This window comes from Ovis canadensis, chromosome 19 (assembly GCF_042477335.2).
Source record: "Ovis canadensis isolate MfBH-ARS-UI-01 breed Bighorn chromosome 19, ARS-UI_OviCan_v2, whole genome shotgun sequence".
Classification (NCBI taxonomy): Eukaryota; Metazoa; Chordata; class Mammalia; order Artiodactyla; family Bovidae; genus Ovis; species Ovis canadensis.
This window is the reverse complement of record NC_091263.1, coordinates 71,317,578-71,344,831: the sequence shown is the minus strand read 5'-3', so window position 1 is coordinate 71,344,831 and position 27,254 is coordinate 71,317,578. Positions and strand designations below refer to the sequence as shown.

At 40.1% G+C, this 27,254-nt stretch overlaps 1 protein-coding gene across 9 annotated transcripts in view; it reads left to right on the top strand.

Moving 5' to 3' along the window:
* PPARG (peroxisome proliferator activated receptor gamma) overlaps positions 1–27,254 on the top strand; it is a 124,477-nt gene that overhangs the window by 20,919 nt on the left and 76,304 nt on the right. For 8 of the 9 annotated variants that reach the window (XM_069561002.1, XM_069561007.1, XM_069560998.1 and 5 more), the window contains exon 2: positions 3,002–3,093. Coding sequence is in view for 1 of the 9 variants with exons in the window: in XM_069560997.1 (XP_069417098.1) it covers positions 19,887–19,923 (37 nt within the window). In the remaining 8 variants the exon portion in view is untranslated. Of the gene's footprint in view, positions 1–3,001; positions 3,094–18,596; positions 19,924–27,254 lie in introns of those variants that run through there. The other variant, XM_069560997.1, reaches the window with a different exon arrangement.

Below are 27,254 nucleotides of genomic sequence, written 5' to 3'. Positions count from 1 at the left end.
TTTTTTCTGATTGCGGAGCTTACAGAACATATGCAATGTTAATGTACTTTATTAATCTCCAAAGATGAACAATATGTGCAGATTCTTTTCTTGGTGGAAACTTTTCCACTGGAAAATCTTGAGGAATCTAGGTATCTATAGAACGCATATTTGGGGAGATGCTGCTGTAATCTTTCACAAATAAGATGATGTTGGCTGTAACTTTGAGATTAATACTCTTGTTTTTAAAGCTTCTTAGATCTCTAAGGAAATATTTTCAAGAATGAATGTTGAATTTTACCGGGTATTTTTCTGGTGGTTTTTGAGATAGTCATGTGGTTCCAGTGCTGGAACACATTATTCTAATAGGTTTTCCAATATCAAATCTTCTTTGTCTTTCTGAGATAAATTCAACTTTATTATGGTGTTTTATTCTTTTACTGTACTATTGGCATTTGTTCATTAGCATTTTATTTGTACATTAGTGTCAATATTAACAAGTGAAGTTGGTATTTTTGTTCTTGTTAGGTGTTGAAAATTAATTTGGTCACTCTTTTTCTTTCTACTCAGAAACAATTTTTGTAGCAAAAAGCATTTCTGCCTTTAACACTTGAAAAAAAATTATCTATAAAATTATCAAGGCCCAGAGCTTCTTGGGGAAGTAATTCTTTGATAAGTTTTCAGTTGTTTCCATTTTTAATTATTTTCCTGTTTCTTAAGTCAGCCTTTACCATTTTCACCATTTCAGAGAGTGTAGAGCAAGTTGCAATATCATCTACTTAGATTCTGGTAGAAAGCTTGTCTCGGATAATAGAAAGGTGAATGGGTAGATGTGAACAGACCCTGTCTAGTGTGGGTTGTGTTGAAGTGGGAGGGGCTCGTCTGCTCTCTTCGCAGCCTCATTCTCTGGCTTACATCGACGAGGAGAGAGATTTATGAATGAATGACTCTACACCAGTCTGCATTTAATTGATCAGACGGGGAGCATGAAAGAACTATAACCCTTGGTATATACTGCCCCCAGAATAGATCTAGTTTCTGCCCGATTATTACATTTTATGTCTGGAAACTACACCTTCTATGGCGCAGTGCAGTTCTAAATGGATACAGAGAGCGGATTACTGAGTTTACCAAAGAGAAGGGGCTTGAGAAAAAGTTAGAGAGACTTCCTGAAAGTCACAGAAACTGGCCCAGTTTTCTGTCTGGTCCAACTCTTAGGGCCGCAAGGTAGGAATATGTAGCAGTTTCCAGAGAGCTTAACTTTTTCCTGTCAATTTTTTTTTTTAATGAATTCATATGTATTTCAGGTGAGTGTCAAAAAAAGCTAATATGATTTAATCTTGGCCTGACATCAACATTCTTTACTTTTTCAGATAGAGATTTTATTCAAATTTTTCTTTATCAATATTTCTTTCCTTGTGTTTTCACATATTTAAACCCTTTTTAGTTGACTTAAGGGTGAAAAAAGTCAAAGTGGTAATCCATTGTAGATAAGCTGTTTCTCACGTATTGATGTGGGGACTCCTTTCATTTTTCACTAACAGATGAGAGAGTGTTTCACATGCAGACTACATCGCTACAATACAGATCAACAGTCAGAAAGCAAAGCATGATGGTCTAAAACTCAGGCAAGTTAGCTCTGTCTGTGCCCCATGCTGAACACAAAATAGTTACCTTAACCATTGATACTGAGTTCACATTAGGAAGTTTTCAATTGCCAAACAGAAGTACTAACCAATGCTGGGGAAACAAATAGTCAAACAAAATACGTGGGCTGCAGTTTACATTCCTTTCATGCAGAAATAACAAAATGAGAAAACATTTTATGTTCATGATCCACTACGTTTATGCCTTTGTTCATGAGGTTCTCACCGCAAGTATACTGGGGTGGTTTGCTATTCCCTCCCCTGGGAAAGATTTCGGGCAGAAGGAGATGAGGGCCTCTGAGGATGAGACGACTGGAAGGCATCACCAATGCAATGAACATGAACTTGGGCAGACTTGGGGAGATGGTGAGGCCCAGGGAGGACTGGTGTTCTGCAGTCTATGGGGCTGCAAGGAGACATGACTGGGCCACTGAACAACAGCAACACATTCATGCCATTCATTGGGTGTAACAGATTAGTTTTTGCAAATTCCAGATGGAAGGGTGCAGAATTTTTTAAAAAAGGAAAGAAAAATGAGAATTAGGGGGAGGTTAGACTGGGCAGAATGTTGGGTCTGGCTGTGAAGGCCCTGATGATAAGGCTTTGCCACTGGGTGCTATTTTGTCTTTATGGAACACACAGCTATTCTCGGATCCCTGTGTCCTTTGTAAGAGCCAAGGATACACATTCTTAGACCTTTGGCATGATTACTCAATAATCTGCTCTCTGCGTCTTCCTTTTATAAATCTGTTCCACTGGGAAGGGACTTTGGGGGAGAATGGATACATGTATGTATAAGGCCAAATCCCTTTACTGTCCACCTGAAACTGTCCCAACATTACTAATTGGCTATACTCACAAATAAAATAAAAAGTTAAAAAAAATTTTTTTAAAGGCTCCATATGAAATGTGTGACGTCTCTTGTCTCTAAATGGCTGTTACACTTTTACTTTAGGTTAGCAGGCATGTGCCCTCTAGAACAAGCTTGTATTTTCATAAATGTCATCTTTGCTGTATATAACTTTTATCAATCACCTATCTTTTGAGGTTAGTAATCCTTTTAAGATCTAGTTTTTCTTAAGTCTGCTCAGCAACATAGGTGCGATTATCAATTCTGCATAAAAGATGGGTGAGACAAAGGACCTTGACTCATGATCAGTGACAGACTTGCCTTTTCAGGAAGATTCTCCATGATTTATGAGTCAGTCTGTTGTTTGCTTCTAGACAACACAAAGCGTTTTAAGCTCAGGGAAAGCAAACATTCAAGATGAAATCCAACAGAGGAAACACATGTATTTCTGCTTATCCATTTTGACAGCTGAGGTTGTCTAAGAATTTTGAATATGTTGTATATTAAAAATCTTCTTTCTTTTCAGTTGTTCAGGTTTGAAAGAAGCCACAACATACAACTCTTAAGCCACAGACATACAAGAGGGACGTTTCCTTAAACAAGTGTCACTCCTGAACGGTAGGTAAACTCAGAACTTATTGTACTAAATTTGTATTTAAATGAATCTTAAAAAAAAAAATACTGCGAATGCTTCATAGTATTTTATTGCAAAATTTCTTAGAGAGCTTTTATTTTGACTATCAGAATACTTTCTACTGTATAATCTACCAGTCAGTGAACAGAGGCCACAGTAACTTAACTTGTCTAAGACAAAACAAAGATAGGAAAGTGACCTAGAAGTTGAGAAAATAACTCAGATCCTTAGAAAATAAGTCTCAAGTACATTATGTTAGCTTCCTGTGTTAGTAGTTAAATTGAGAGAAAAATGAAAATATCTTGCCTGATTCCCTATAAGTCTTGCAGCCATGATGCCAGGTTACAGAGGAGAAAGTAGCTTAATTTATCCAATGCTCGGGTATATAAATTCTATCTGGCGTATTAAAATCCAGTGCTACAGTTATTTATTTTATTATTCAAATAATTCCAACTCCCAGTGACTAAGGCTGGAATAATTTGAACAATAACATTTTTAAGAACTACAGCTTTGGATTACGACCCCCATGTATATACGGTCATGTACGTACGTATGTATATGTATATATACACACACACATGATTCTATACTGATATAAAGGGCTTCTCTGGTGGCTGAGATGGTGAAGAATCCACCTGCCAATGCAGGAGACACAAGTTTGATCCCTGGATCGGGAAGTTTCCCCTGGAGGAGGAAATGGCAACCCACTCCAGTATTCTTGCCGGGAGAATCCCATGGACAGAGAAGCCTGGTGGGCTACAGTCTGTGGGGTTGCAAAGAGTCAGACATGACTGAATGAGTAAGGCGCAAAACAAAATAAATGAATAACTGAATGATTAAGTAAATGGAAGGAGAAGTACTTTTCCGTACAGAAGAGTTTAAATTAGTAAACGTGAAAGGGATGAGGGAGATGGAAATTTGCCTTCGGAGAACCCCAGCAGCAGTGACTGCTCCCGGCAGGGCCACTGACCAGTACTCAGAAGATGAGTGTCAGGAGGAGCAGAATATGGACACAGAACCTCAAAGTATCTCCCTCCAAATATTTATTAATTACAAAGAGAAAAGTAGTTACTTGATGGGGGAGAATCCTGGCAGAGCCCACTTCAACCAAGTAATCCAGGTCAATAGGTTTATATCCACAGTAATAAGACATATGGAAAAGGGCCCATCAGGTCCTCAGAATTCTTCCCCCACATCCATAACGGTAGTTGAACCTGAGACAGTGTTGGGCAAATCTAAACAGACATCCCACGAAGAACCTCAGCAGCGTTCTTCAACAGTGTCCAGGGCGTGAAAGACAAGGAAAGGCTGAGGCACTGTACGCTCAACTGCACTTCACTGTCTGTTAAGTATACCTCCCTAAAACTTACACTCAAGAAAAAGAAGAAAAAAGAGTGAGAAACTGGAGGAAATAAGGAGAAATAGCTACAGAACACAGTGTGGGATCCTGGATTGGGCCCTGCAACTGAGAAAGGGCGTGAGTGGAAAAACTGGTGAAATCCGAATAAAGCTGTTTACATTCTCGTGCCAACCCATTTATTAGTTTTCCTCGTCGGGCTGTGGTTGTAAAACGTTCACAGTAGGAAGCCCAGCACAAGTGACATGGAAACTGGATCTTTGCAATTTTCGGTCAACAAGATGAGACGTTCTTTCGAAGTTACGTTGGAGTCCCTCAGTAACCATTCTCATTAGAGTCTCACTGGTTTTCAGAGGGAGTTTCTGTTTGTTTGCCAACTTTAGAACCCTCTTCTCAAGGAGTACACCGTGAGCTCCTTCTTAGCCTTGTGCATGCACAGAGCTTCCTTAGGCTCCACAGCCTTCCTCCCCACATAGTTCTTCAGCTCCACAGGCTTCCTCCTCAGGTAGTTCTCCAACCAGTTGCTTCCAGCCCCTAGAAAACCTGTGAGTCGGGGAAAACACCCACAAGGCTCTGCGTCCTCAGAAACCACCTCTTAGCGAAAATTTTAGCTGGCGATGGTCAGGGTGTGACTTCAGCGTGCAAACTAAGTCTGTGCCTCATTAATGATCTCTTGGTCCACCGTTCTTGATGCAAGACAGCATTGGAACGAGCCCGTAGAATTAGGAGCCCTATATTTGAATGGTGAAGATAAGAGAAGATCGCGCTGTTTTCAGGTAAAATGTCTAGGAGTTCTGTGAATACAAGGAATACTAAGGGAACTTTGGTTCTTAAAGGAAGTCGATAGCTGTATTGTTTGCTTTGAAAATCAGTTTAACTGAAAAAAAAAAAAACAAAACAACAAAACACCAAAAAAAACAAAGCCAATTTAAAATCAAAAGACTAAACTCTTGAAAGACCAAGGAAGGGGCAGACTTGTACTCTGGCTTCTGAAAATGAGCATTTGGGCATGAAAAACAAAATACTAAGTGTTAGTTCTTCCCCGAAGGGTTTTTTGTCATCAGCTCTCTTGTGTGTTCAACCAATTTGGTAAACTACGCGAGTTCAGAAACCTTAAGAGAAACAAGAAGAAACCGAAGTGTCATCTAGAGCAGTCAGATTCGTAGCGATGGCAAGCATGCTGGTGCCCAGGAGCTGGGAGGGATGGGAATGGCAGTTCAGTGTTTAAAGGGAGCTCAGTTTCAGTCTGGGCAGATGAAGAAGTTTGGGATGGTAGTGATGGGCGCATAGCAGCGTGAATGCTGTTAGTGCCACAAAGCTGTACCTCTTTAAATGGTTAAAATGGTACATTTTTATGTAAGTGTATGTTTTACCAGCACTTTACAAAGTGAAAAAATAAGTGGAAGTCTTTAGCAGTTCCACTCCCCTTCTTTCTAGGGTGCCCAGCTTTGAGCAGAATCTCTGCCTGGGGGTGTTTCTCCTTCTGAGGAATCTTCTTTAAACATCAAGAGATGATTTCCTGGACATCACTTACCAACCAGAAGGTTAAATGGCCCCGTACCCTAAGTGGTACAAGTAGAAAGGAACCTGGCACACAGGAAACTGGAGCGCTGGGTAGTCAGGAGAGTTGCTTTTGGGTTAATTTATAACTAAGACAAATGAATCTATAAAAAGAAGAAAAGCCCCATAAGAATTATGTTAACTGATGGTAAGGGAGAAAAAAGAGTTTAGATAAAAGATATCTGAACTCGTTTGGTCCCAGTGATTTTATGGCTAAGGAATTCAATTAGAGGTGTACCGGCCAGAGCAAATCGCAGTCCTGTAAATTACTAATAGGACCCCACGATCTTTATCGTTTTCTGTATGTGTTCACATGCAGGGTTCGGGCCTGCCCTCTGTAAATACACTTTCCGCTCAGCTATGCTGCTAGGTATGCACTCAGAGCTGCAGGGCTGGCACCCAGATAGGGTTCCGAAACCTTCAAGGTGGGGAGGTGGTATGAACAGAAATAAGATTAGGAACGAGGACAGATAAAATGACTTTGGCTGTTGAATTTGGGCCATTGGGTTTGTCTCATTTCACATTAAATTCTTTCAAGATGTTTTTGTTACTGAGAAGCTGTGAAATATTGTTTACAAGAAAAAGACCACCGGTAATCACACTATACTAAACTAAGGAGCTGCTGTTCTAACTTCTGCTTCTTTTCTTGCAGTTCTAGCTGACCTGTATATGTTTTTAAATCACTAACAGTTATGCTTTATGTAGTATTTCTGCTTCTTTCCCTATTAGATTACGTATCTTTCTCCCTGTTTACCTGGCTTTCAGATGGCTTAATGACAACACGGTAGTTCATCATAGTGATATCACAGAATTTAGTAGGCCAGTTTTTAGGTGGCTTCTAATTTTCTAATTGTTAGACAGTTACTGTTTAGTCTTATTCAGTTACATACAGTGAGTATCTTCATGCACATACGTCACTTTTCAAAAAAGTCATTTTCTTCAGATTGATTGCTTTAAGAGGAGTTCTGTGTTTAAGGTTTTGAGCAAATGTATTTACTCCTGTGCTGTTCGTTTTTATGACATTTCACATTGCTCTGAGAACATATTAGCAGCAAATTGAACAAAGGCATATTTCCAGAGTGTGTGTTTAAATGATTTCTGTTCATTTGAATCTATTATCGTTTAGCTCCGGGTGTGTGTGTGTGTGGGTGCGTGTGTGTGTGTGTGTATGACAGACGAATGAGGGTGGAGAGTGAAGAGTTTCACTGGTTGTTTAGATATTAGAATAATATGGGCTTTGCGGTAGTTTCAGGGTTGTGTCGGGAGGTGTTGGTTTTGTTCTGGGTTAGGAAAAACCAACTTGGTTGCAGTGAAGTTGTAGATTATTTCCTGGGGCCATGCCAAATTTAAATCAGATGTAAAGTCTGTGCTGTAGGTCCCTGTGGCCTTTAAGTCTGCATGTTGCTAGTTGTTATAAAGGAATGATGGCTTTTGAAAATGCAGGTTTAACTAAGTAGCACTTCCAGAGAGATGGATACAGACGCTTTTTTAAGGATTTATTTCAATCAGATATTTTAAATTGGTAGTTTGAATATTTGAAGGGAATAGTAATTTTAGGATAAAGATATAATGATAAGAGAAAATTTTAAGATACAAAATTATATGTTTAAAATGTATTACAACGAGTAGAAAAAGGATATTGGTGATTGTCTTTCCTTTTTATTCTAAACTCTCATTTGGGGGTTAAATGTAACAGTTAATGATGTGAAATAGAGATTACAGCTTTTTAACTATAATGCAGTGTAATATACATTTTACTATCAAATAAGCAACATAATAACAACAATAAAGATCATGTAAAGAAAAAGATTATCTATAATCAACATCTTTATTGAAACTAATTTCCACAAGTTGCTTTCCTGTTCTTAATAAGTATACACACATTTATGTATGTTTATATAGAATTTGAGAAAGAAAATATACTATTCCTGACCCTCGATGTTTGTGAAATTAGGAAATTATGATAAATGATTTCTAAGTTATCTTTTCATTCTAAAACAGTATTTTAAAACCTAACTGTGCCTAAACTCTGTAACATCTTCTGGAAAAACATATAAATTGATCACAATGAGTACTATCTTTACCTAAAAAATGTGAGTCACTGCTATGATATGTAGAGGATTAACTGCAAACAATTAAGCCTGAAAGAAAAACTTTTGTAATGTTCGCAGTTTATTAAACTGAAGAATTCATGGTAGGGTGAGGGGTTTGACTATTTGAGACTCTTGAGTAATAATTTCAATAAAGCAATGTTTGGCCTCAAGTAGTAATTTTAATAAAACTTACTGCACAAAGGTCTGATAAGAGAGGATGCAAAAAATTACTTTTGGCGGTGACTTGATTTTCATTTATAACTGCTTTCATTCCTGTAAGAGAAAAAAGTTTTTAATCTTTTTCTAATCTCATAATTTTAATGTTTTCATGAACTAACAGTGTGTAAAATACTGATTTTTGGCACCTAGTTAGACCAGTTAGGAAAAATGTACGCCTCTTCCTGATCTCTCCTTCCAGGATTTCGTTTGCCTTTTTAAAAATGCCAGTAATGAGCTGTGCTGTCCTAGCTGTAGCTTGCTTGATTCTTTGGCTACTCCCAATAACGTGCATAAATTCTGCCATGTAGAATCAACCTAACATGGTAAGAGCTTCACCATTGGAGGCCATTGCTATTCCATGGACCATAAAGTGAAGCAACTGTGCTCTCTCTGTATTATTCTAGTTGTTGTTTTGATTTTTCTTTCTTTGCGCTTATGAACTCCTTGTCCTTCAGTCCAGATCTTGTGATCTGAAATCATTTAAATTATTAAAAGTTTGATATTTTTAACCTTTTATAGTCTCAGTAGACAGGACATAGGAAATTTAGTGACGTAAGCACCTTTAATAATCTTTAAAAGTCATAAGACTTGGTAGCTGGGACAAGAAACAATTAGGCATAAATTTCAGGGAAATACCAAAATGGCATGACTTGTGTTCTTTTGTTAGCAAGCCAGTTGGCTTTCCTTTCAAACCCAAGGAATGAATGGTGTGGCCACCTTTTATGATTTCAGTTTCATCTGCATCACAGAAATATATGTTTCCCTAAGTTTACTCACTATAATTTGTGATTGCTATTTTTCTTATCTGCGAAGGAAGTACAACAGTTCCCACTGGGGAAATACCATGTTAAGTTGATCCTAAAATAAGAAATCTAAGGGAAAGGTCACATCCTAATAACTTGTACAAATCTAAATTCCCATGGAGCTTTAAAATTATTTTGTAGCAATAGAGTATTAACAATGTGTTGTTGAACTTCTTCCAGATAGCGTCATAAAATTGAGAACACTTTTGTGTACAGAAATAACCACTGATATATCAGTACAATTGACAAGACCTAATTTTTTTTTTTTTTTTTTTTTTTTTTAGCAATCCATTTTGAGCATCCAGAGAAATCTAGCATGAATCATAAACCACAAAATGCTTTTGGTTGCTTTCACTGAAAATATAAGGCATGTTACTCAGGAAGTAGTATAATAATTACATACAGAGAAAGGGATTTCTCCTATAACTATAGAGATGTTTAATACTCCACTTTTTACCAGCCTTGACCCCCAGTCATACTTTGGAAAAACCCTGAGTATGTAATTCTGGACAGAATTCCTGCTTCCAGGCATGCCTGAAAGTTGACACCTGAACATCAGGGTCACCTAGGCCGCAGTCTCTCCTTTTCTATTAGTTGGCAATCTGTTAAAATCTCTGGGCCTCAGTTTCCTTATCTGTTAGGATATTGATTATGAGGATGAAGTAAGATCAAATAAATACAGGGCTTAGAAAAATTTTTTACAGATCATATACTTTAAGATGTTACTATCGTCACTGTCTTTAGCTTTCATCTTTTCCACATGAGGAAATTTAGTGCTTATCCATGTGATAGAGCATATGTTCAAAGAATGTCTACAGCTACTCAGTATCTTTGTAATAGCTCTGTTCAGGAATGGCGTTAGGCTCCTTCCTTGTATTAATTCATTAATTAACATGGGTTTTGTGCACCTATATGAAAAGGGTGAAAAGTAATAGAACTAGACCCTACTGCACATTCCTTGGGAAAAGTGCTTACTGGGGAGCAGTCCCACAAAGTAGACTCACTTCCTGCAAGTTCACATCCTTTTGAGAAGAACCGACTGGGATGCGTGGTGGCTGGAATGCGATGAAGTGACTTGACTTACACCCTAAGTGATGAGTGGAAGTTACAATGTTCCCAACTCCAGTATGTGGAGGTCACTGTCCTCATCCTTTCATCCATCAGACTTTGCAGTAACAGTAATAGCAACAGCAAGAAAGAGTCTTAGGAGAATAAATTCTCTGTGCACTTCTGCTCCCTGGCATGGCAAGGGGAAAAAAATCTGTATGTGTGAACTACTGATGGCTGTTACTATAAATTTGTTTTTCCAACTTTTTAATTTCCATCGATGTTTCCTTAGTTCAGGTTTTCCGTATTCCTCACCTGAGTTATTGCATATTGTCTCTCCAACTCAGTCCACCATTCCCATTTCATCTTTCAAGTAGATAGATTTTCTTCTCAAATATGTGTCTGCATTTCACCCTGCTTCCTGGGAGCGTTACGGACTTCATGGCCAAGCTCAGCCTACACGCTGTCTTGTGGCTTCCATGTTAGGGCATGGCCACATCAGATGGCTCTATTAGTGTTCCTCTCGTAGCATTGGTTCATGCCTAGAATGTACCAAGTATCAGATGATTGCAGATTTTGTAGTTTCACCAAGGGAGCTTCTTGGGGATAAAGACTGTCTTCTGGGTGTCCCTAGTACTTAACATAGTTCCTAGCAAGGATTATGCAAGTGCTACAATTATAATGTAATTAAAATTAAATGATTCAGATATACTTTTATTCCTGCTAATTAAGGACAGTACTGTTAGCATTCTTGCCTAAATATTGCTTTTAAATCTACCAACAAGAGATAGGAAGTGTGATATCAGCCAGCTACTTTTTGACCTGTATAATTCAGAGATGAGGAATACTCAGTTCACAGACTTGTTGTGACCTTTTAGTCCTCTCTAGTATTTGAAGCAGGGCTGCTCAGTCAGGTAAAGATCTGTAGCAGTTATTTGTACAGAGGTTTTGTTGTTGTTGTTCCTGTTTATATGTGGTGTTTATTCAACAAGCATTTCCGAGCTACTTTTCTGTATCCAGCCCTGTTCTAGACCAAGGGGAATGACACCATTCATTACTCACAGTCTGATTTCAAGGGCAGTACCAACACAGACCACGTGAAAGAATTAAATCACAGAGCTGAGTGACGTGTGTTTGGGGAAAAACATGAGTGAAAGTTCGTAGAAGCAAACACATCCACAGAGCTGGAGTAGTCAGGTGAGCTGAACCCTGAAAATGTGGATACGGAGACTTGAGAAGGAAGGAGCTGGAGATGCTAGACATGAGGGGCATCATGGGGCGGGGATTTCAGGATGTCAGGGACACACTGACTGCACTCTAGGGTCAGTGGGAGGGTCACGTAGGAGGGGAAGGACTGAGCTTGGCAGGATACAAAGGCTAGAGCACGGAACTTGGACTTTGTTTAGGAGACACTGGGCAACTTGAAGGTTCGAGAAGGGGACGTGGTACAACAGTCACTCCATTTGAAAAAGGACAAGTGAAAGAGATATTTTGATAACGTTAAGTTGGGTGACTGAATAAAAAACAAAGAGAATGAGAGAAAAGGGTCAAGAATGACCTTTGGGGTGATGTGTAGTAAGACGGAAAAAATGTGGGAGAGGAACTGTGTTTGGGGGAAGAAAGATGAGGTTGATTTTAGGCTTGTTGAATTTGAAGGGAAGGTGGAGTATCTCAGTAGAAAAGCCCTAGAGAGGTGAAGATTCGAGACTGAACCTTGTTTTGGAGGCTGGAATGAGACATGTTGATTTGGATGTCGTGAACACGGAGTGAAGAATGCTTCTCATGGCATAGAGTAGCATAGCATAGGACGTAGCAGAGCATGGAACATAGAGTGAAGAGCAGCGCACAGGTCAGGCCTGAAAGGGGCAGTTAAACAAATGGCAAGAGTAGGTAGATCATCTCATCACTGCCAAATGAGGCAAATTTTAAGAAGAGGAAAAGAATACAAGCCTTCGGACCTCTTACGCACCTGGCGTTATGTTACTCCCTTGACGTATATAATCTTGTTGCATCCTCACAACAGCTGTGTCACTGTAGGAATTATAATTACCCCCATTTCCCAGGTGGATAAAGTGAAGTTACACAGGTGAAATAATGTGCCTAAGGGCATACTATCAGTGCCCAAAGGGCTGTAATTTCAACTGAGATTCTTTTGACTTCCAAGCTCACATATTTTCTTTTTTCAACTGAAATTTTGTAAAATGACAGCAAACTGTCAAGAAGAATGAGAAAAGGAGTAATGCCCTTAACAGCTGCAAGGAGGAGGTCATTGCTTAATTTTATAGCTAAAGTGTAGTGGGAGGAGGGCTTCCCTGGTGGCTCAGCAGTGAAGAATCCGCCTGCAATGCAGGAGCCTCGGGAGACTCAGGTTCCATCCCCTGGGTCGGGAAGATCCCCTGGGGGAGGGCATGGCAACCCACTCCAGTATTCTTGCCTGGAGAATCCCAGGGACGGAGGAGCCTGGAGGGCTGCAGTCCACGGGTCACGAAGACTCAGACACGAATGCGCGGCTGAGGCCACGTGCATGCAGAGTGGGCAGAGTGAGTGTTTAGGGAGCTTAGAGGACAACAGGTGGTAACATATGGATGAAGGGAGAGATTTTAGACCCCCGCCGCGTGGGGCACAGCTCTCCCAGAAAAGCTGAGTCAAGGAATGTAGTGAGGAGTGCAGATCAGTCGGGGGAGGAGATAGTATAAGGCTGAGGCCTGAGAAAAGTCGTTAAAAAGGGCCGGAGCCTGCAAGAAAGGATTGCTTCCACCGAGTTCGGAGGTTGGTTTTCCAGTGGAGACCAGGGGGCAGGGCATAAGTGAGAAACTTTTTTTTTTTAATTACTTTTTTCCTATTTATGTGTTTAATTTTTTGGCCATGCCACAGCATGTAGGATCTTAGTTCCCCTACCAGGGACAGAACCCTTGCCTCCTGCTTTGGAAGTGTGAAGTCTTAGACACTGGACCATCAGGGAAGTGGTCATTTATGTTTAATAGAAATATAGTTAATTTGCAGTCAGTGTTGCATTGGTTTCAGGTATACAGCAAAATGATTCATATATATGTGTGTGTATATTCTTTTTCAGATTCTTCTCCCTTAAGTGAAGTGAAAGTCGCCAGTCGTGTCTGACTCTTTGCAACCCCGTGGACTATACAGTCCATGGGATTCTCCAGGCCAGAATACTGGAGTGGGTAGCCTTTCCCTTCTCCAGGGGATCTTCCCAACCCAGGGATCAAACCCTGGGGCTGCCGTCTATGGGGTCGCACAGAACCCTGCACTGCAGGCAGGTTCTTTCCCAGCTGAGCCACCAGGGAAGCCCTTTTCCTTGAAGGTTATTATAAAATATTGACCAATTCCCTGCGCTGTAGAGTAGGGCCCTTGTTGGTTATCTATTTTGTTTATAGTAGTGTGTCTCTCGGAGAAGGCAATGGCACCCCGCTCCAGTGTTCTTGCCTGGAAAATCCCATGGACGGAGGAGCCTGGTGGGCTGCAGTCCGTGGGGTCGCTAAGAGTCGGACACGACTGAGCGACTTCACTTTCACTTTTCACTTTCATGAATTGGAGAAGGAAATGGCAACCCACTCCAGTGTTCTTGCCTGGAGAATCCCAGGGACAGAGGAGCCTGGTGGGCTGCCATCTATGGGGTCGCACAGAGTTGGACACGACTAAAGTGACTTAGCAGCAGTAGCAGCACCAGTGTGTCTCTGTTAATCCCAGACTCCTAACTTATCCCTCCCCTCCTCTGCCTTTCTCCTTTGGTAACTGTAAGTTTGTTTTCTAAAACAGAGTTTAAAAAAAAAAAAAAAACACTAGTTGTAATGACACCTCCAAGTTATAACTTACTTGGGGAAGAGCTCATAAAAATAGATATGGTGGCTACGTGACCGTAATCAATCATTTTCCCTCTTCCGGCCTCAGTTTTCCTGTGTGTTGACAGTTTAGTGTAGGGTAGACAAATGAGTCTCTAAGGACCTCTCCAGTACTTCATTTTCTAAGCACTGTGGAATGGGATAGCCTTGATCTGTTCAGAGAGAGGGCAATCACATAGCTTTATACATCAAAGAAACTTGTAGGAATAATTAAAATGAGAGATACAAAGGAAATTTTTAGAGTTTTAAGTCCTCCAGTCAAAATTTCTGGTTGTATCTCTCTTTTCTCCCTTATTAACAGTTACTAAAATGTCAGTGTGTTACTAACTGTAGCTAACTCTTGTTACTAATTCTTGAAGGCAAGGTCTCTGTCCTATCCTCTGGTATGTCCTCACCATCACACCTAGTGCCTGATACAGAATAATGACTCTGCATATTAAAGGGATGAGAGTTGAATTACAAAACACAGCGTTTCCATTAGAGCGCGTGCTGTTTGTCTCCTCCGATGTCCGTTCTCCTCCTCCGTGACGACTCAGAAGTGTGTTAATTATGCCAAGGCGGTCACTTTTCAGTATGCTGCTTTGTTTCCATACCGTTGTAACTGCTCGTTTTTTTATTGCCATGTTGGTTTTTTGTTCAAAGGAATCTACCCTTGGTGAGTTGACTGACAGTTCATTGAAACCTTAGGATTTTTTCAAAAGTATCTTTTGTAGGAACTTACAAATTAAGTAGCGTTCTAGTTTCACACCTTTTTGTCCGTTTGGCTGTTGGCTGTTTGGTTGCTAAGTCGTGTCTGACCTTTCGCAACCTCATTGTACCAAGAACGTTGCCTTCATAAAAAGGAATCGCGTTTTGTATGACAGAGGAAAACTGATTTTGAGAAAAGCAGAAATCTATTTCTGAACAAATTCAGTGATGGTGGTGTAAGAAAAAAAAAAAGCCACAAGAAGTCATCCCAAATTAGTCATGCTTCCCATCTTGAACACGTGATTTCAGTTGTCCCCAGCTAGCTAAAGGTTACAGAATGTCACCAAATAGCCTTCACTTCCTCATGAGTTCTTGCTCCCCCAACCCTTATTCCCAAATATGGTAGGTGGAGTTGTAAAAACCCTGAAGTGTGACAATATAGTTTATTACACTTTTAGTTAGAAACATTCTGCCAAAATGAGCTGAGAAATAGAGGAAATGGATTTAAATTTACAGCAATCCGGTGAGATAGAGTATTCCTTTTTCCAGACCACTCAACCAGCAAGCCAGTTGGTAACGTTCGTGCTCCATACGTTGGAAAAGTTGCAGCTGTCACAAAATCAAGAGACGTCTCTGGCTAATGTGCTTCAGTGTGAAGAGTGACTGTAGGAATGTTTTTTTTCAAATGCATGCTTTTATACACTTCATACTGCTTTCAAGATGGCACTGATGTTACTTGGTGCTACTTTGGGACTTACTGAGTCCTCTCATCTCTCTGATAGGAATTAGAGCCAGAGCTGACATTTTCCACTATTAGCAGGCTCTGCCTTCAGCGATCTGGTGACTTGAAGATGCCTTTGTCTCTCATTACCATGCTTCAAGTCTACAGATTGTCCCTGGTCTTCCCTTTTCCTGAGATAGAAATTCAGACTGTTTACCATGGGACACACAAAAATGCCAACTTTAACAAATGGCTGTTTGATTCTTGGATAGAAATGGAAATATTGGGCAAGACAACCAAAGATCCCAAAACTGAGTGGTCAGTGAAAGCTTTAGTTATCCTGGGCTTTGAGTGAAGACAGTAGCAGCGTAGCATATAGAATCAGCCATCCTGTAAGAACATCAACTTGAAGGAAGAGAGTGATTGATTTTCATTTCTCCCTTAAAAGTTTATTCAATTTTAAGTTTTGGTTTTTTTTTTCAAAATATATACCCTCACCATATTATTTTAAAAGTGACCAATGTACTATGGACATTGTATTGAAAGAGGTTATCTTGTCATTTGAAATACAAGAGGAGTGAAAAGGGTCGAGTGGTAAAAGAGAAGGAAACGGGGTGTTTTAACCCAATTTGCTTCTTCCTCTTTGGACTGCTGCTCATTTTATTTTAGCTGTTCTGTTTGCCTGAACACAGGCAGCATCACCACTTGTCTTGCAGTGTTCTGCTCGTAGAGAGTTAGAAGCAGCTATAAATCAGTAGACGGAGTAGAATCTTGGCGGATGAGGTCTCAGCCAGGAAACAAGCATTTTGTTGATAATTTAGACAATTCAAGAACCTGGTGTCTGGGCATTCAGCGAGAAGTCAGGGAAGGGGAAACTCGAAGAACAGGACATTTATTATGAATAGATGTCACCTTTCTGCACTAGGAGGTTTAAATCCAACTACCTTGAGAAAAACTAAGGATGTTTCTCTTTCTACTTACTTGGCAAGTTTAAAAAAAAAAACAAAAAACCAGTGAGGACTCCAAATCAAAAGAGAGCAAGGGCCACAGCAGTGTGTGTAAGATGGCAGCTGGCATCATGCTTTTTGTGGCTCTGCTGAAAAAGGTCTCAGACCCAAAGTCTGCAGAGGCAGTGAGAGGTTATTGCGCACACTACAGCGGAGGTACACTTGGGAACGGCCTTTGAAACAAGTACTCATGTCATAAAAGAGATGTTCAAATTCCAGGATCATTTTTGTACAGAATGGCACTGGCTGCCATGGGCTTACTGGGCCATCAGTATGCCCTTGGAGAAATACCTGTTCTAGTTCTAGGCCCCCTTTTAGTTGGGCTGTTTGCTTTCTTGCCTTTTATTGTTCTTCTCTCACTTCTTAGTTCATTTTCTTACACAATTATACATTTTCTGTATAATCAAAAAGATTATTTCACTGAGCCCAGAGACATGCTTTATATCTGCCTTTCATTGCCACAGAGTCAAGGTTGAAGGCTTCTCACCCTGTTGCCAGAATTAGTACCTGAGGATCTCCCTTGAAATGAAAGAATTTTTCAGAGTGCTTTGATGCTCTGAAATTCCTCGTATTCTGTCCCAAATGGCAGATTCGTGAGCCCACAGCCCTACAGGACTGACTCACTAGGAAGTACTCAGGAAAATAAACATCTACTTTCTTAGAAAGAGCTCACTGTAGACCTAGAAGAGACCATCTCTTTCTGAAATTTGGATCCAAAGACTCTTGGGGGTCCACAGACATATTCCTGGGCTCTGAGAATTTCAGGATTTAAAAATACTGTGTTGTCATCAACAGTACAGGTCTTTATAAAGCCCCAGTTTCACAATTCAAGGACATTTTCATGGTTTCTTACAATATTAGTTTTCTCAACCTGGGGATAGTCTGAAGACACAGCCTTCGCAGATCTGTCCAATTTTTTCCTTCCCTTAAAAGGGATTCACATCAGTGATGCTTAAGAAACTCTGATCAAGTCCCCTTCCTTTCCTTTTACAAAGGAGGCCTAGAGAAGTTAAGGCTTCCCGGAATAATGCAGGAAGTTAATAAAACCGGTCAATACTGAATCTCCAGTCTTTAGTCCATGTTTGTTGTGGATGCTGCAGGGATCGTGAATCCCTTGGATTTAAATGTTGTGGGAAAGGCAGACAACGAGCAAGTAATAACTAAGACAGGAGTGCTGCAAGGGAGGAAGAGAGTGGTGAGTTGCTTGGAGTGGTAACGGGTGGGTTTCACCTGATCTGAGGGTTTGGGGAGGTGATTTTTATGCTGATAATGGAAGAGAGAGTGTAGGAGTCAGCTTAAGAAAGGAGTTAGCTGTAGGAGAAAGAAGTTCCACAGAGGAAATAACACGGGAAGGCTCTGCCTGGGGAAAAGCAAGCTATAAATGGAGAAAAGGACTGGGAAGAGGCTTCAAAGATAAACAGGGATTATTCAAAGCAGTTCAGATGCCAGGCAATCAGAAGCCAATATAGATTCTAAATAATGGAGTGACAGAATCTGATTTGAACTTTAAGAGGTCATTCTGGCTAAAGCTGCGAAACTGTCTGGAGAAGCAATTAGAGCTGACTTAGGGAAAGCAGGTGGGAAATGATCAGAAAGATGTGTAAGAGAGGCAAGTAATTTGGATCGGGTTGATAGCAGAGAAGGTTGAGAGAAGTGACTGCATGAATTTAACAGAATCAAAAGGAGGTGGTGATTGATTGCACGTGAGTGTGAGAATAGTTATGACTTTTTTGGGGGGTGGGTGGGATATGATCAGCTGGCAGATTAGTAGGAGCCATTTACTAAGTCAGGCTTACTGAATGAGACCAGTTCTAGGAAAAAGATGGTAGGTGTAGTCTTGGACCTGTTGAGTTTTGAGGAGCCTATTGCAATGGACATATCAAGTAGGTGTTTGTATAGAGGTCTGAGGCACAAAAGAGATGATGAGGATGGAGACAGAGATTTCATAATCTCAGTATATCCTCGACCTTTGAAGTCTTCTGTGATGCTGAGGGGAGGGTATATAGAATTGGAAGAGTGAAGAGCCTTGAGGAAGGACCAGCTTTCTTGGCAGCATCACTGGTATCTCAGGAGCCAGGAAGAAGAGAAACCATGGAAGAAGGACCAGCATCCAGAGGTCTGTCTGCTCTGTGATGGGAAAGCCGAACGGTTAGTTCCACAAAATATATCCCTACCTGACATGCTGAGATAGTTGTACGCCGCTGATTTGTCAAGTCAAACATTTTTCCATTTCTTTTTCCAAAGGTAGTCTTGTGAAATGTTGATGAACTGGAATGTACAGTGTTCTCAGTAAATTGAGTCTTTCTGGAATCAACCAGAAAGCCCTCATCATTTCTGGTTACGTAAAATCCTTTTAAAACACAGTAAGCCAAGTTTCTGTCTTGGTAATTATTGTGGGGTGAAATAAAATTTAAATTGAATTTAGGTAATTCTAATGATTCAGGAACTCTTCATGTCTTCGATTCATTTTGAATAGCAGATAACATTTTACTAAAGATACAGAAAATGTTTAAGATTATCTCAGGAAATGCTCTAGAAGCCACTTTTAAAAACAAATCACTGGAGAAGGAAATGGCAACCCACTCCAGTGTTCTTGCCTGGAGAATCCCAGGGACAGGGGAGCCTGGTGGGCTGCCGTCTATGGGGTTGCACAGAGTTGGACAAGACTGAAGTGACTTAGCATAGTAAAAACTGTTAATAAAAGTTTGATAAGTCCTTCAAAAAAAAATCACTTTTTAACTGCCTTTTTTCCCTTAGTGTTTGTCCATTTTTTTCTAAAGGTGTGGGAACAGCTTTCAGTACATCAAGAGCTTTTGAAAGCTGCTGAAAGTTATATTGCATTTATTTTTATTTATATGTGGATTTTTATATAATTCTAACCTAGTAGAACCAGGGATGTCAGTACATTTCTCAGCGTTGTTAATTTCATAAAAATGTGTACTCTTTGATCCTGACCCCGTGTATAAGGCAGCTCTTTCAGAATTATTCTAGTGACATTACAGATATACATATGAAGGCAATAAAGAGCAATGTGAAAAGTTACAGCTATATCAGGTTTGAGCAAATAAGTCACGAGGCAACTGCACAGGGGATGTTTCCAATGGTAATAATAGCAAAGTGAATCTTTTAAAATGAAGTAAAATACCCTTCAAAGTGTGGTCTAGGGAGAAGGAAACTAACATCTGTGCTTACTCTGTGCCAAGCGGTTCTAAGTGTCTTGCACACATTACAGTAAATCCCCTGCATACGACCCATCAAACTGCAAACTTTCAAAGATGCGAACTTGTGTTCCGTCACCGTCAGGCGTGAGTGACATTGCCCTCCGTCTCCTGTTGCTGACGACCCTTCAGCTCTGCCATCTCCCACCTCCTCTCCCTCCTCCAGTCAGTAACTCTTCCTGTCTGTTCACCCGATGCCAGCCCCTGGATGCCAGCTGTTGCGCTGTACTACTGTACTTTTCAAGGTACTGAACTATAAGATTAAAAATGTCGTCTTTATTTTCTGTGTTTGTTTTTGTGTATTGTTTGTGTGAAAAGTGTGATAAACCTACTATAGTGCAGTATATAGCTGATTGTGTTAGTTGGGTACCTAGGCCGTCTTCATTGGACTTAAAAGCAAATTGGACTTCTGAACACGCTCTCAGAACTGAACTCATTTGTGTGTAGAAGACTTACGTACAAGACTTAGATACTATATTTCTTTGTAAAACAAAGAAACTGCAAAATCACAAGTGTTTTATAATGAGGCCACTGAGACTAAAAGAGGTTAAGTACTTTGCCCAAAGTTACATCCTGGTAGGTGGTGATGCCAGAATTCTACTTGAAATTCATTTCCTTTTAAAGTGAGTGTTCTTTCCATTTACATCTCTACTCCTACCAGGATTTCAGGAGACCTACAGTCTAGCTCCTGCCTCATCCTCTTAACTGTGTTGCCTTGGATATGTCCTTTCCTCGATTCCCGTAAGGGCTTCCCAGGTGGCTCAATGGTAAAGAATCTACCTGCCAGCGCAGAAGTTGAGGGTTTGATTCCTGGGTCGGGAATATCCCCTGGAGAAGGAAATAGCAACCCACTCCAGTATTCTTGCCTGGGAAATCCCACGGGCAGAGGAGCCTGGCAGGTTGCAGTTCAGGGGGTCACAAAGAGTTGGACACGACTTAGGGACTGAATAGTGACAATAACAAGAAGACTCCTATAAAGCACAGTAACATTTGGATTCACTGTCCTCCGGACGTAATCTTGCTCTTTCCCCTTGTCTAGAATGCATCTTACTTCCTCTCCAGGTGTTCATTCATGCATTGTTAACCTGTTCATCAGTGGGTCAGGCAACAATAGTCTTTATTCATACATAATTGCGGTTCTCTGACACAGCTGTGAATAGGTATACCCATAGCTTTGTAGGCTGTAGGGACCTGGTCCCCCTTTTTCAGGAGACCATACTCTGGTCTTATCTGCATCTTGCTCATGTATAAGCCGTAGCTGGAATCCCGTTCCTTCCATGAACCCATCCCATCTTGATACGCTCTTCTGAGTCCCTGTGAAACTGAGTCATTTTTCCACGTATTTGGCAATTCACCAGGTGCTGCCTTGTGACATCTCCTCTGTCATTGGCTGGAACTCTTATTTACATCACGAATCATTACTTAACTTTTCACCTGTTTGCAGCTTGTTTCTCCAACAAGATATAAATTCCTTAAGGGCAGGCTGACACTTCTCTGTATTTCCCACAGTGTCTTATAAATGGCAAGGTTTTCTGACGGGGTTTGTCCAGAACTGATTTGGGTTAAATTGAGGTCTTACTTCTTGGTTGGCTGCCCTTGGCCGAGTCACGTAGCTTCCTCAGCTTTCTATAAAATGGTAATAATCGCTACCTGTTGCGATTAAATAAGTAATACATGGAAAAATGCTTTGTGTACTTTAAGAGACACACAAGCCTTATAGATTTGTTATCCCTTGTGGTGAAAATCACCATATTCTGAATTCCTCCAATGTCCTTCATGTCCCAGCATCTACTTCAGCTATTCATTTGATCTCTTTCTATCTCTCTGGTCCTATCTTTTAGCTCTATACAGCTTAACGTCTTTGTTTGCTGTAAGTGTAGTTTCGAATTTTTTTTTTTTTTGCCTTATTTTAAATATTCCCAAATCTTAGTCTTATTTATGACTGTGGATGTAAATGAACTGTCCTCAGACAAAGTCCGTCAGATTAACGGGCCCCTCATACTGCAAAATTGGGAGTAATAGAAATTATTGTTACTTTTCTTTCAGGCTAGCTTAATCCATTCACTTGCAGTTTCAGATAGATATAAATGTGTTGTTAGGAACTTGATATTGAGATTTTTTTTTAAATCTATATTAAAACTTTGTTTATTCTCCAAAGAATATGTTAGAACTGGTACCTTCCAAGCCTGTGTTGCCTTTGGTTATGTTTATGAAACCTTGACAAACTTAGTAATAACCCCAAAATACAGTCATTTCAATATCTAAGTCTTGTGATTAAGGCTTTCCAAGTATACAGAATTTGCTGAATTGAGTTAGTCTAGTCTTTGCCACTTTTGATGCTTTGATTAATTGTAACCATCAAACCAAACTTTGTTTTGTTGTCTTCATTGAAATTAACTTTTTTGAGCATGTAAAAACTGTTTTTAGTAGGAGCATTGCTTCCTCTAGCTTTTCTAGAGTGTGGTTCCTGTGTGGGTAATGTCTGTCCACCTCTTGGAAGCCTTGAAATAAATATATTGACTGTTGCTATTGTTATTTATGTTGAAAGATATTAAAATGAGATTTGTAATCCAAATGGGCATTACTTACTTCACATCTGGTTCCTTGAAAAGTGGCCAAATGCAACAATTCTTAATGCAAGACAGCCTGGGGCAAAACCTTTGCAATTCCCACCCTCCTTTGCAAAACAGCTGCCCTGTGTGAACCTTTAAAATGAAAAAGAAGAAAAGAGAAAGAAAATTTAGTTTCACATTTAATTATAGATTTCCAATAACAGTGTGAATATAATTCTTACATTTAAGAGCTAACAACCGTTGGAAGTGGAAGACAGTATGAAAAAACTATGGCAGCATTGATCTGGTTTCTAGTTGTCAGGACTAAAGACATCGTGGAACTTCTTTCTTTAAATACCCTTACTTTGCTTAATTTTAAAGTGATTATATGTTCTAGTGGCCTGTGACAGTCTCAGTTTATGCCTGTTGCTCTGTTGCACTCTTCAAAGTGCCAGAGTTTGGGCAATAAAGTGTATGGTCATCTTCCTGAAGCCTGAATGATGAACTGACTGAATGACTGAATCTTACTGAATGATGAGAACCGATTAAAGGAACTTCAGGTTGAGGTAGTGCTAGAACGGAAAGGCTGCTGATCAGAATTCTCGCTAAAGAAGATGAAAACTGAGCTAGAAATTGATTTGTGACACATTCCGAGTGTCACAGGGTCCCCCAGATTGATGCTGATTGCTCTCAGGGAGCATGGAGAGGCAGAGGGCTAGAAACAGGTCAGGAGCTTGTGGTGTCTTTTATGTAACACTGACATTGGGTTTCCTGTCTGAGGTTTTCCAAGTTGAGAGTCTCACCTCTTGATACCCTGAGGAGTAGTGATGCTGGTATCTAGTAGAAACACTTCAGAGAAAAAAAACAAAAGGAAGATAATAGTTCTTTAGAAAAATGGAAACATTGTTCCTGATAACTTTCATCTTCTTCGAAAAGCTTAGCTAAATATCTCTGCCATTTACCTTAGTGATCTACTTAGGAATTTAATTGTATCAATTATAAAAGGCTTGCTTTTGATATTCTCTTTTAAAGAGTCCTCAGTATTTGATAGCTATTTTTTTTTAATACTCAGTTGTTGCACAGTGTCATTATTTGACTTAAAGTAGCCTTTTTAAATTCTAGGAGTAATAGCTACTATTGAAAAAAAAAGATGCAGAAAAATATAAAGCAAAAACTAAGCACTCACAATCCTGTCACCACGAAATAACTAATGTTAACACTATAGCATAGTTCCTTTCAGCTTTCTTACACATATATATTTTTAACTTTTATTCAATGAAGGTCTTAACTTATATCTTTATGGAAAATGCTTTTATTGTTCTGGTAACAATGGGAAAATAATATCTTATGTTTGTATAGAGCTTTAAAACATGTAAAGTTTTTTTCTATGTATACAGAAACATGTTTAATTGTAATAATATCCCTGTAAGACAAGGCAAATATTACTTCCTTTTTTACCTTAGGGGAAAACTGGAGAAACTGAGGAAACTGGAGCCCAGAAATGCTCAGTAATCTGCCCACAGACATTGGCAAGCAGTAGAGCCTTGATTAGAACCCTGGGTTCCTTCACAGTCCAAGACTCTTTTCTGTGTACAACTTAAGAAATTTCTTATACTAGAACTTTTAAGTCCTCCAAAACAGAATCAGGTCTAAAGAACTAATTATGAGAAACTGATTCTTCAAGTGGGAAAAGAAAGTAAGGCGAGAGGAGTGGTGTTTTTGTAGAATGATCTTTAGGTTTGTAGAGGGATTGTATTCAAAGAGTGATAACCATCTTTCTTAGAACCTCTTCCGAAAGTGTAACAACGGGGCTGAGTCCTTTGTGGGTAGGGAACTTTGCTGAAGGCCTTTGAAAATATAGTGTACTGTCTGTTTAGAATGAATAGTCAATCAAGTCTTGAACCTCTAATGCTATATTAAGAACAATAAATGAAGTAAAACATACCTTCTCCTGTTTTCAAAGGACTTAACAATGTACCTGGAGGAATAAAACAAACATGTGAAACAGCTCAGGGGTAAATTGTGTGGTTCTTGAGGCAAGAGTACTGGAGTGGTTTGCCATTCCCTTCTCCAGCGGGCCACGTTTGGTGAGAACTCTCCACCGTGACCTGTCTATCTCGGGTGGCTCTGCCCAGCTTGGTTCATAGCTTCAATGAGTTACACAAGGCTGTGATCCACGTGATCATTTTGGTTAGCTTTCTGTGATTGTGGCTTTTGTTCTGTAGACTGTGGGATTGTAGTTCTTGCTTCTTCTATCTGCCCTCTGATGGGTCAGGATAAAAGGCTTGTGCAAACTTCCTGATGGGAGGGACTGACTGTCGGGAAAACAGGGTCTTGAGGACGCTGATGCTAGGAAAGGTTGAAGGCAGGAGAAGGGTACGACAGAGGACGAGATGGTTTGATGGCATCACTGACTCGATGGACATGAGTTCGAGCAAGCTCTGGGAGATGGGAAGGACAGCAAAGCCTGGCATACTACAGTCCGTGGGGTTGCAAAGAGTCAGACGACTTAGCAACAGGCAACAAATTATGTGGTATTGACTCTGTGTACAATTTGTTATTAAGGTTAAGAACTAATGAACTGACATTCAAACAGCATTTACTTTGCTCCCATCAAGAAAAAAAAAACAACATATCATTAAGTGTTATAGCAGAAATAAGATCAGGAAGCCAGAAACAAGCCCTGGAAAATGATAGAAAATAGGAGTATACGTATTGCTTCCCATGTTAATGAATCCATTCAACATGTATTGAGCACCTACTGTATACAACAGGTACATCAGAATGAGTAGATACATCCTTTCGAATAGAGCTTCAGGTGTGTGTTAGGAAATAGTGAACAGTAGGGTGGTGAGTGGGTGGGTGTGTGGGCCGATGATAGTGGTTAAGACTATCAACCTGTTAATAATAGGTTAGGCATGATTCTGATTAGGGATAGGAGTTTATAACAGATGAGATCTTAATCTTTAAAGCGCATTGATTGGAAGAGTTAAATGTTAGATGTCTTCTCACCTTCTCTCCTTTCCCTGTCTCCACTTTATAAATGGGGAATTAAGACCAGAGCCACTGTGGCTTGGTCATGAATGGAGTTAGTAGCAGAACTCAAGGGTGAACCCTGGTCTTCTGCTTCCTGTCAGTTATGCTTCCTTTCTGCCTCTTAATTTTTCTTTTCCTTTGCTTGTTCTTTCAGCATCTGCTTTGTTCCCGGAGTAGACGAAAATAAAATAAAGCAACATGTGACAGAACATCAATAACTACTGTATGAGGGATTTGTTGCCTTTGTTTACGGGAGAGGAAAGAATTCTAAAGAGACCAGAATGGTCCAAAAATGCCTCATGGAGAGGTGGCATCTAAACTGGGACTAAAAAGCTAAGAAATTTTTTTTAACTTTTTATTTTATATTGGAGTACAGCCAATTAATAAAGTTGTGATAGTTTCAGGTGTACAGCAAAGGGAATTAGCCATACATATACATGTACTCATTCTCCCCCCAAACCCCCTTCCTATTCAGGCTGTTATATAACATTGGACAGAGTTCCCTGTGCTATACAGTAGGACCTTGTTGGTTATCCATTTTATTTTATTTTTTGTAGCTATAAACTTTTTATTTTGTATTGGGGTATAGGGCGTCTACAATGCGGGAGACATGGGTTCAATCCCTGGGTCGGGACGATCCCCTGGAGAAGGAAATGGCACCCCACTCCAGTACTCTTGCCTGGAGAATCCCATGGATGGAGGAGCCTGGTAGGCTACAGTCCATGGGGTCGCAGAGAGTCGGACACGACTGAGTGATGTGACTTCACTTCATAGCTGGTTAACAGTGTCCTGGTAGTTTCAGGTGAAAAGCGAAGGGACTCAGCCATGCGCATAACACTCATCCATTCTCCCCCAAACCCCACTTCCTATCCAGGCTGTCCCGTAGCCCTGAGCACAGTTTCCTGTGCTATACAGCAGGACCATGCTGGTTATCCATTTTAAATAGAGCGGTGTGTACATGTCAATCCCCAATTCCCTAACTATCCCTTTCTCCCATCCTTCCCCTCCCCCAAACCATAAGTTTGTCCTCTAATTAAGTCTGTGAGTCCATTTTCTGTTTTGTAAATAAGTTTATTTGTATCATTTTTTAAAAGATGTCATGGATTCTGCTTTGATTTTGTCACTAACTCTGTGTTATCTAAGGTACGGCAGTGGGCAAGTCGCTTAACCTGTTAGTACCTTGGTTTCCCCAACCATAAGTGGCAAGGGATTAAGTTAAACGTTCTTTAAGACTCCCTGCATAAGTGCCCATCTCACATTTCCATTATCTGTGTATACCATACCCTTTCTCAATCCCCTATTTATCCCCTCTCCCAAACGCTCTCTTCAAAGCTCCTTTAATCAGCTTGCCATACTGCTTGCCTCATTAACGCTTGGTCACTAAAACTTTCTAACCTCAGAGCAGAGGTCTTTTGGGTGCACAGTTCCCAAAGCATTTATCTGAGAGCTCCGTAGGAGACTGAATGTGGTATCATTCATTAATCTCCCAGGGGCTACGTTCTCATCCTCTGTAATAACTCTCTGATGGAAGCTCTCCCATAGATAGCAATACACTTTCCCTTCAGGCACTACATGAAAGAAACAATGGAATCATCCTATAAAATTACACAGAATGAGACTCTGGCCCATTGTTCTCTTCTGCTGCCTAAGGAGGAAGCTGTATTCTTTGGATCCCTGTAAAGATTTTGGCTTGTCCACCTCCTCGGATTCCCAAGTAACAATTAGGCAATCTGGCCTTCTTCCCACTTCTCATTTCAGTGTGTAGGATACTTGTCAACTTGCCCAGGATGACTTTAGGCATTTTGAGCTCTTCATCTGAGTGTATGCAATAGATAAATAAAAACATAATTAGAAGGAAGACTGACTTAATACTTAATTTTATTTTTATGGAGAGAGGACATACTTATTTTAGAATTGAAAGCATTGTTTGTTTGTGGTTTTGTCTCGCTTCATATTTTAGTTTTCCTCTCCTTCCGTTCGTGTTCAAT